General features: G+C 32.4%; 1 protein-coding gene across 1 annotated transcript; it reads left to right on the forward strand.

Annotated features, from left to right (window-relative positions):
- Positions 1 to 6679: 6679 nt before the first annotated feature.
- On the forward strand, positions 6680 to 9096 carry LOC112683851. Its single transcript, XM_025555031.1, has 6 exons — positions 6680 to 6774; positions 7823 to 7904; positions 7974 to 8148; positions 8221 to 8317; positions 8630 to 8772; positions 9010 to 9096. Exons 1-5 carry the CDS (start codon positions 6680 to 6682, stop codon positions 8646 to 8648), a joined length of 468 nt encoding a protein of 155 aa, XP_025410816.1. The 3' UTR covers positions 8649 to 8772; positions 9010 to 9096.
- Positions 9097 to 11593: the final 2497 nt, after the last annotated feature.

Raw genomic sequence — 11593 nt, forward strand, 5'->3', positions numbered from 1 at the left:
TTCCCCCAACGTACAATTATTGATGTGTTCCACGCTCGTCCGCATATGCAATTAACGTACACTTAAAAACTGTTACCCATTTAAATGCATCATAAATTACGACTTATAATAACGCGCACGCCCGTTGTTAAGACGCACACGGTGTGCACTACTGTTCATTGTTCCAACGTTGCTTCCGATATTGTAACAACGAATAACGCGTCTCTCGCGCGTAAACATTTTGCACCCTCACATTCCTACCGCGAACGTTCCGTAAAACAAATATCTACTGGGGCGCGCGAGCCGTGCACCGCTTTAATCATCGCGGAAAAAGCACGGTCCCCTATCGCGCCGGTCTTACGGGTAGCTGATTACGACGATGCCAACGTTTGTATTTATTATATTATAACTTACACTAACTTACACAACTTACGTACATACCCCGCGTTCTTTGCCGTTCGAGTTTGACACGTTTAAACGGTGGTGCCTTCCGTAGGGTCGTCCCAAGATTTTTTGAAGCCAGAAACATATTAATTTGGGGGCCTTTCGACCATAATAATAAGAAATGATAAACAAAATACTCATTGAGAATATCAAAATTCTTGCAAACGAATTTTTCCAAACCTTAACCAATCAAGCTCATTTAAATTCATGTACTGTATTACTTGCTTACGTAATAGAATTGAATATTATTCATATTATTTATAATTCAATCGCTCAATGTAATGAGACAAGTCGCTACACGCTCACGCGCGTGACATTAATCGCAGCGTGTAAAATTGTTCAGTATAATTGAGGCTTTATTATTAATTATTATACATCAAGACTTGGAACCAACAATGGGGCCTGGGGCAAAATGATCCCGTTGCCCCCTCCTCTGAACGGCCCTGGTATTCCGTAATTATTCGCACCGCGTTTTCTCATTGTCCAGCGATTACGCGCGCATTCGTTTTAGCAAAAGCTTATCGGTACCGCGTGTGATAGGGTATCGCGAATCATTATTATTATAGTCGTGGTGACCGGGAAAGAAATTTCTTAACGACGCGTTCTGTTTCGAACACTGCTTTTTCCTCTTGATTTTGCGTACGCCTTACGGTCTTGCTCCACGTTCTACCGTCTTAATTCATGCCAGTACATTCAAATATACTAGGTGTACAATATAGTTCTTGGGATTTTGTTAAACTAAATTTTTATTTAGATTTTTTTTTTTTTTTGGTTGCACGAAAGCAGTTTGGTTTTGCGTGACAGTACGTTGCACGTCCGACGGAGTTCGACAACAGTAGATAGCTGTTGGAAGAAAACAACAAAGATTGGAGTCTTCGAAATAAATTGTTATTAATATCCTCCTTTTTCGCGAACAATGTTGATTAATTGTATTTGGCTATTCTCATACTAATTTAATATACTGAATATATATATATATATATCTATATATATATATATATATACACGAGTATATAACCTCTTCACATTTGTTCATAGAAACTTGTAAAGAAACGACGTATATCATTGAAAATAAAATAGTTTGAGATAAAGTTGCAATCGAAATAAAAAAAATGATTCTTGGCTTTGTTATTTGTTCGCAATCAAAATTATGATAATTCACCCCGAGCAGTATTATATTGTGTTAAAATATTTAGACGTTTGCCATTGTTCTGACTTTCTACTGATTCAAATTTAATTCGGTCTGTCAAACACAATACTACAAGTCGACCAAAATTCCGTGAATGAATTTACATTGAGTGTATGGGATAAAAATTTGTAAGACTTAAATATTTAATTGCCCATTAGGTTCACTAAAATAGTCGCAACAGATCTTTCGTAATATTTTATCGGATGAACCGTTGTTTTAGTGATTAAAATAAAAAATAAAAAATGGCAAAAAGAAAAATTATTTCATATACGTTCTTGCACGTAGTAGTGTAAGGTGTCATAAAATTGATAAATGGTGTTTGAGAATGGTCAAGTGATAAAACCACTTTTCGATGGGTATTGCGAATTGAACGCTAATCGATTAAGTTTAAAGCTTGAGCAAACGTCAGAACACATAATGACTGCGTTTATATAAAATACTATGCAGTTATTTCAATTTTTAAAAACTTAACAACTTGGAGAAGTAAATCAGTTGATAACATAAACGCTGTATATTCTATTACGTAAAACGATCGCGATTGTAAATGAAATGACGCACGGGTCTTTAGCAATGTCGTACGAGCACCGTCCGCGAAAGCAGTAACGTTTGTACGAACCGCTTATACGTATACTATTTCGAAAATAAATATAAATATTACGCTTACGTCAAAATGCAAAACACGCGCAATACTGCAGTGTATTGATGACACGTTTATTACAGCCCAGAGTATTGACTCTTTTGGGGTAAAGAGCAAGAGAAATGTGACGGAACTTGTACATCATCCATAGCGCAGTATCGCAACCTGTACAACCATGTAAGCGCGCAAAAACGAAAATATTATGTTTCTGATTTATGTATTAATTTCCTGCCTACCTGATCTGTTCGTAAACAATTTCTTTATTCATATTTGCGTTGGTGACGATAAATCTACAGGACGAGTAACAACAGAAAAAAAAGAAAGAAAAAAAAAACAGAATAAATAAAAAATACCATTCATCTCTTTTTTTCTCTCCGGTTTTTTCTCAGTCTTCTCTCGTATTTAAATTATTCTATTGGAGAGCATTAGATCGAAAGATTTACGCGTCCCGGACAAAGAGAACCATAAACTATACGCTTGCGGTATCCGTACGTGCGCGCGCAATAAAGTCGCCGAATACAAATAATTTAAAACAGAACACCATGTCGTCGTAGAACTCGCTGTGCCTTCGTCTAGTTGTGCGCGTTTCCCCTCGTTCCAAGAGTGTTGGGGGAGGACGACCCCATTCGGGTCAGTGTTTTACGTTTGCCAACATCCGGCGGTTCTCGGCCGTAACGACAATGGGCCCGTGCGATCACGAGAAATCGAACGCACTTTTTTCTCCTTCGGAAATCGAGAGACTTCACCGAGTCAGCCCCCGTGTGACTTATGGAAAACCCGTAGCCAACCCTCTGCGGTCGTTTGAATTATACGCCGTCCCACGAGAGAGGTCCACGCGCGGCCACCAGTTCGGACTGCGTTCGACGCGAGACGATAAAACACATCGAGCACTTACAACGCCGTTCGTGGGGAGGGGGGCGAACGCGTGTACCTCCACCACCGCGCTGTTATCACGAAACGTGCATTCCCTTTGACAAACCTTGTCGATCTTTAATCAACTGCCTTTCATACTACTGTTACGATCCTGCCCGGCTCCTATAGGATTCGATATTTCCGGCACGTACCAGTGCGCCATTGCGACACGACGTATTGTTATTATTATGTATACGCGCTGGCCGATTTCGCGTTACGCAACCCAAAGGGATTATCGTCGTTCGCCGTCCGAGATCTAAATGAACAGCCATTTATTCATGTCCAAATCGACACCTATTGAGCGCGTTCGTTCTTCGACCGTACCCGTACGCGCTACGGTACAGCCGTTTTGACGCGCGTCGAAAACGCTACGTAAAATCGTACACGTATTGTACTCGAAACCATAGCATGCACGCGGTCAAAACCGCCCTAGCCTGTCACATTCCACTGCATGTTCGCGTTTTTATCTACCGTCTTCACGCGTTTTCACCGCGCGTCAAAACCCGTTCCAGTGTTGCGTGGCCCTAAAATAAAAAGTTTAATTCGCGCGTCCAGAATCACTGATTGTGGCACGCCTGTACGCAAACAAAACGGTTTTTTTCGGCGTTTAAACACTAACGTGCAACAGTTGTGACTAGGAGAATGGGCACCTATGATTCCGGAGTCTATATGGCTTGCTGTCATCAATCATGTGCGAAACCACAGAGATGAATACGTATTTTCAATTTTTTCTGTGGGGGGGGATCCACATTGTATACATGATTAATATAAACTATATATTATATTGTAATAGTTACGTCCTTATGCAGTTTTTGGAGAAAGTTGAACTAAATATATAATGTAATAATCAAATAGTCTTATGTAATATTATATATATACCTATATAATCTATTTAGCATTATATATTATAAAGTATTGTTATAAAATAAATTCCAGTCGTCTCAATTTTTTGGCCAATTCCTCTATCACTTCATCAACAGTAATTTCAACTTCCCTGTGAATGTTTAACATAGCCAATTCTGCAAATATGTAAGAATTTTAGTTTATTTTTTATTTTTTGGAGAGGTTCTGGGTGGGGTCCAGTACCCCTGGACCCCCCCCCCTGTAAATACGCCACTGCGTCTAATATTGGACATGTGGTTAAAGCTACAATGGATCGTGAAAACGAAAAATATGTAAACATGTCAAGCAGGCGTCGAAAAAGTTTGGATAGTATTTTAATATGATTTCGAACGCCGGATCTTGAATCATGCAACAAACACTGTTCGTTTGATCGGAAAATAATATAAATGCAACGTAATTACAACAGATTTTCATAAAATTTTCATTGTTTTTTGGAGGTATTTTTGGAGACCATTCGAACGATTAATACGTTTCGATAGCATCGAATTGATTACATTGTCACATATACTTCAAATACATACTATTGTATGTACTTATTCTTCACTTCATTGGCAGTGTGAAATCGATTTTATTCATCAAACTATTTTTCCAAGTTATTGAAATTAGATTAATTTCAAATGTTTTATAGAAATATTAATTTCCCATGTCTATTAATTATCTAAATATAAATTATAATTTTTAACAGCTTTTTCAATTACTTTCCTGGTTAGAAATCGTGGATACTGTAGCTGAACAATGTATTTATATCTGATATTAATTCCCGCTATAGTTTTTTATCAATGTTCTCATATCTGTTAAATTTTATAAGTGATAAATAGTTTTTACACGGTTATTAAAATTATAGTCTTACGTTCGGTCGACAAAACTTTATCCATAAAAAGTCTAGTTATTTAGAAAAATCTAAGTTCTCGAACTAAGTCGTTTCCGAATATATTTTTCCTGTCGTTATTTCTGGGTTATCTAGCTACGACCAGCTTGTGACAAAAACTGTTTGAGCTACTGTGTCCATTAAAAACCGCATTTTGTTTTTAACTCAACGTTTAGTCGTTCTTTTCCAAGTTTACCCGGTATAATCTTTTTCTCTTTTTTTAAGGCATCTCAAGAATTTCAAAAAATATGAAAACTTTTGGTACTGATGCGAAGAGAGGATTTCCGGGCTAAACTAATGGAAAGTTCGACGATAAACGTTCCGACCGTTTAATACTTAAAACGTCCAAAGGTTTAAAAGTGTAATTTTTTTCATACCATAAATATGACACACTATACACAACTTTTAAGAATGTATTTCCCCAAACATTTTACTTTTTCATAAGTTTGGTAGGAAACACTTATTTGTGTATTTTCATATTTTACAAAGACGATGACGACAAGCTAAAACGTTTGAAAATATTTAATAACAGGGGTTTGTCGACTTGAAAACATTAATTGGTAATTTATTTCTTGTAATCTAAATAATTTCAATCTTTCTCATCTCATCCAATACTCTCAAAATTTAACTCCTAATCATTTATATTCAGATTATCGTTTATTAATTTTTTTTGTAATAATTTGTTGAACAAATAATTATGTATTATCAGATATTTTATTGGTACCTATTTTATAGTTTGGATCAATCTTTTTCAATTGACAATTTTTATAATTTTTAAAATACAATTCAATTGCATACATAAAGAAATTAAGTAAATATAAATCGGAAAATATTCCTAAAATTATTAAATTTCAGTATACGAGTAGATAAAGTTCATCAGAATTATATAGAAAAAATCTTTAATTACAAAACCTTATTTTTAAAATAAAAATCTTAACACAAATTCTTGAATATATTATGATGGGCATAAACAATTAGCGAATAATTATAATACAATTTGTTATTCATATTATATAATCGGCAAATTATTCAGCACTGCACGTATCTGACATAAGTTATGTTCCTACTCGTTTTGTGTAACATCTAAATAAAATATATAATGACTTTGTTTAATATTTAGTTTTTAATTTTCATAATAATTCTTATTATGAAAATAAATTACGAATAAGTCATGAAAACCATTAACCATTTACGAACGAACATTTTCTCGATTTGCCGTTGTTTTTTTTTTTGTTTGTCTTTCTTTTTATTCATACAATTTATGTTCCACTTGCAATTATATTATTATGTAAATAATTAACCTCTACTGAATATTTAAAATAAGTTTCCGTAGGTACGGTGGATGAAATTAAAACGAAAGGTTTAAAGAAAACGTATTAATGTGTGTTCAAAATGAAAAACTAAAACATTTGCATTATCCAGCGTCAAAAGCAGCTTGGTTGCGTTTTTATTATGTTCAAGGGTTATGAATTCATTTGTATTCAATGACTAAACCGTGCGTAGGCCTCGCGAGTTTTCTCGGGATTGTTTATAGCGCGTTCGTTCGGGATAACGACCGTATACTAATAATAATACGTGCGGGGAGAAAAAAAAAATGAATAAATAAATAAAAAAATATGTAGGTATACGTTTTTCCATGCGTATTACACCTATAGAGTTGACGTATAATATCACTGCGTAGCACAATAATATGTTATGATCGCATTTCCCCCAACGCAAAAACAAATCTATTAATGCTGCGCTGCACATGAGTAAGCGACGGTTGATGAAAGCTTTACACTTGGCCGTCATCGTGGAGAGTAAAGTCAGTGACGGCAACGTTCGCGAACAAACGAACAAACTGTAAAAATAGATAAATGCGTATATAGTATATATATACAGTGAAACCTTCCTTAACGGACACCTCTAAATAATCGTTGAATGCCAATTTAATCTAATCTTACTACTGTATATTATAAATTATTATACAATTATAGTTTATCATATCTGTCCATTGATTAATTGCGTCGATGAAACATTTTTTTAGATTAGTTCTGTGAAGTTATCGTACTCGTATTTAGTTGTGATTGTGATTCCACTGTATTCGAACGTGATAGTGTAACGTAACGTGTTTCATTAACGTATTGCAATGGCTAGTAAACGAAAGAAAAAATTGAGATTCTTGAATTTCAAGCATCTAATACAAATATAGTTGTTCGTGCGATCGCAGACGAGTTTAGTGTTAGTAAAACACAAATTGCGGATATCATAGCTAATAAATATACGCTTTACATATAATTTATATATATAAATTATAATGTATACAAATATCGTTATTATAAATATTTTATGTATACATATATATAATAAATGTTGTACATGTGTAATTATTAATTTCTCCGAGTTATTTTCAAAAATGTACCCCTCCCCCTCTGAATATCGAACACCTCTAAATAACGGACAAAATTATGGCGACCAAAAGTGTCCGATATTTAGAGGTTTCACTGTATATATTAAAATGTATCATGAAAATGTAACGAAAAAAAAAACAATTTCATAACAGTTGTAGGGGTGAGAAAGAAATAAGGAGCGAAATAAACGCATCCTCTATATGGAATCGTTCTCTTGCGCGTACCACTACAACGTTGTACAATTATATCACGGTACAGGGTAATATAATTTAAATACTTATAAATTATTTATTTATTTCATAAAAAACATATTAAACGTTATTATAGAAGGAAATCGAAATATTTTACAAAATATTCATGAAGAACTTGTAGCAAATCGCTTAATGAATCAGAGGCTTTGGAATATGATGAATAGCTTAAAAGATGATTTTAAAAATTAATTAAAACTAATATACCAACATTAGGAATGTTTTATGATTTTGAAGATACACAACTTTTAGAAAATTTCCTTTTTCAATAAAAGAAGATGTAATAGAGTATGAAAAACTATTGCAAATAAATAGTAATGACAGAGAAAAATTGGTAATTTCTATCATCTAAATTTTAACCTTATTTTATAATTATAAATTATTGATATATCTTATTCACTAGAAAATTATGTATTGCTCAATTGGTGGAAATGATGGTAGATCACATTTACGACGTATTTTGTCCAAAATGTTAACCAATAAACTTGCAATTGATTGTTCTTGGACAGGCAGGGCATTTGAAAAAGATCTGACAAAATTTAAAGTGAAAAATTTACAGATTATTTCAATAATAAGAGGTAAATAATCAAATAAGTTAAATTTATTTTGCAATACTTCAATATAATTATTACTATTCTATTGACTATTAGGTGTTATACAAAATAAATATCAACTTTCTGATTCTGTGTTTGAAATGGATGATCAAAGTTGGTTCAGAACAGCAAAAACTCGTTATGACAGGGAAAAGTAAATATGCATAGTTTAAACATTTCAGAATCTTTAAATTTACAATTAAATCAGTTTATTTATTTATTTATTTATTTAATTTTGGCTTCATACAATGAAATACTAAAAGTAAATACTAAAATAATTTAATTAATTTCAATGTTTTTTCATGATTTCTTTAGATACAAAATACTATTATTTATTTTTTTATTAATAAAAGCATAATATGTGTATATACAATAAAATAAAAGTTGGGTTTAGCTGAAACAGTTAAATTTACTTAATAATAACTTATATCACTGATCAGTCTGTTATTTTTACTATAATTTTTAGTGCTGCCAAAAATCCATAAACGAGTCAAAGATATTGGAACTATTTCTAAACACCAATTTCAAAGGCGTATAAGAAATAAAATTCAATTACACAACAATAGTTTAACAACTGCTACAAATTTTGAAACTCAATCATCATCCCAGGTATGTTTATACCTATATAATATTATATAATTAAAAAAAAATCGGGTTTTTCAACTTTTTACTTTATTGTTTTAGTTCAATTCATTTGCACTATTAAAACCCCCTAATAAACAACATCACAACTTTACAAATTAATTTCATACTTGTATTGTAAATATTACTTAAATTGTTATATATTAAAAATATTAAATTATAACTTATAGGTACCTAAATATTTTTTTTATGAATATTCTGCAGAGCCCCAACCCATTGATGACATACTGTATGTAACTAATGATAACCAGGATATACAACAAGATTTAGTTCATCAAATTCGAAAGTGAGCTGTGCAGTTCAATGTATCACATGGTCGTGCCAATGAGATGTTAAATATTCTTAGGAACACAGGTCATAAAGTTCCCAAGGATATCCGTACAATTCTATGTGAATATAAAGCTGTTAGATCTATTTCAGAAATTCAAAATGGTTCATACTTTAATCTAGGTATTTGTAATATTATACAATCTTATCTTTTAAAACAAATACATAATATAACAAATAATATATCTATAAAATTAAGTTTTAGTATTGAGTGTCTTCCTTTAGCGAAAAATTCTAAAATATAGTTTTAGCCAATTCTTATGTCATTTATAAATTTACCAATTTTTAAAAAGAAAATTTTTCCAGTTGGAATTTTTCACAGTTTTAACAGTAAACCTGGTAATATAAATGAATATTTAGAATCATTTATAAATGAACTAAATCACATTTTAACTTATGGTATTCAGATAAACAATAAAAAGATTAATTTTGAAGTATCTCACACTGTTGCTGATGCACCAGCTAAAACGCTTTTATTAAATGTTAAAAACCATAACGGTTATTTTGCTTGTACTTCTTGTGAAGTCGAAGGAGATTATTTGGATAGAGTTTGCTTTTTAGATGTATTTGCTCCGTTAAGAACAGATAATTCATTTAGATTAAAATCAAATGCTGAATACCATAAAGATGGATTTAACTCATTAACAAATCTACCTATTGATATAACAAAGTGTGTAGTGTTGGATTACATGCACTGTGTGTGCCAGGGTGTAATGAAAAGACTGTTAGATTTTTGGGTTAAAGGAAAAAAACCAATAAGAATGTTGGGGGAAAAAAGACTCAATTTCTTTAGCTTTATTTAATTTAAGGAAAACGGTACCATCTGAGTTTGCTCGTTTACCAAGAAGTCTTGATGATTTGGAATACTGGAAAGCTACAGAATTCTGTGAATTTTTACTTTACACTGGTATTATTGTCTTAAAATCAAACATAAAAAATGAATAATATAATCACTTCCTTATTTTGTTTATATCTATTTGAATACTGTGTTCAGATAAAATGTTTAATACACATAGTGATTTAGTTTCAAAACTTCTAATAGAATTTGTTCAAAATTATTCATGCATTTATGGTTCAAATTTTGTCAGCTATAACGTCCACAGTTTAATTCATTTGCCTTTTTTTGTTAATTTACATAGGCTGTTAGATAATTTTAGCGCTTTCAAGTATGAAAATTATCTTAAAAAACTTAAAATATCAATGAAATGTTATAGATTTCTACTTGCTGAAATTCAAAATAAAGTATTAGCATCTGAAGGTGAAGAGTTAAAAACTTCTTTAAACAATGATTTGTTTATTTTAGATTCTTTTAAAATAAATAAAAATCTCTCAAATTTTAGATTTACTTATTACAATGAAATAACACTTAAATCAAATAACTATATCCTCTGCTCTGATAATATTAAAGATCAGTTTATTATTCTAGAAAATGTATATAAATTAAACTCTAAAAATGATAGTACAATTAAACTATCTGTTGTTAAATTTTTAACTGTAAATAATTTTTTTACACAACCTGTACTGAGTAGACCCGTTGGAGTTGTTTCTGTTAAGACTGATCACATATGTAATATGCTTATGAGATAAGTGTAAATAATATTATGTTTAATTGTTTTTTTTGTCCAACTTACAAATAATGAAGCAATCTGTAACAAAACGTAAAGTCCGTATGGCTTTTTTTTATTTTGTTAACTTTTATTTATAATAATAATAATAATAATGAATACAACAATTATTATTGTTATATAATAATATTACAATCAGGTGTACAATTAATACATATATAATACTCGTTGTCGAGCTTACAAATCTTCACACGACATATATATATATATATATTACGGGGTATTACTCACTATGCCGAGATATCAGTGTTCGTACTAGGAGATTTACACAAGAAGGCCAACGTGCTGACCAAAGTATGCTCGCTGTTTGTAGCAACGTAGTCTATGGTCGCGTCGAATGACTCCTAGTATTTACTAACACACGGGTGAAGAAGGGAGGATGGTTTTGTATCGCACACGATTGATGGACGTGGAGGTCTGAGCAGCAACGTTGGGTAAGGCACTCGCGTACTGTGGACGGACACTGAACTGATGGTGGCACGTTCAACTCGGACGGCGATGGCTCACACTTTCAGTGGTGACGCCTCCTATGCTCTTCGGATATACGAGTGACTGTTGAGCTGCTGCCTCTCTGCCAACGTGTACGGGATGGGAGAAGTACCTGGTATAACTATATATTAGATTTATGTATGATCCGTGGTTTCTTAGAATCTATCGTATCCTTATATCTAATCGATAGCACGTTCAGGTACGGGGGAATATTGTTTTCACGGCAGATTTCGAGGCCATTATATACATTATATACATTGAATTCTCGCGATAGCAGTCATCCGCTTCGCACGCGTTCCTTGCGCTCTCGTAAATTAATTAGCTCGTTAATTAATTTTAATTATAAC

Source organism: Sipha flava, unplaced genomic scaffold, assembly GCF_003268045.1.
Source record: "Sipha flava isolate LNK unplaced genomic scaffold, YSA_version1 104_pilon_pilon, whole genome shotgun sequence".
Classification (NCBI taxonomy): domain Eukaryota; kingdom Metazoa; phylum Arthropoda; class Insecta; order Hemiptera; family Aphididae; genus Sipha; species Sipha flava.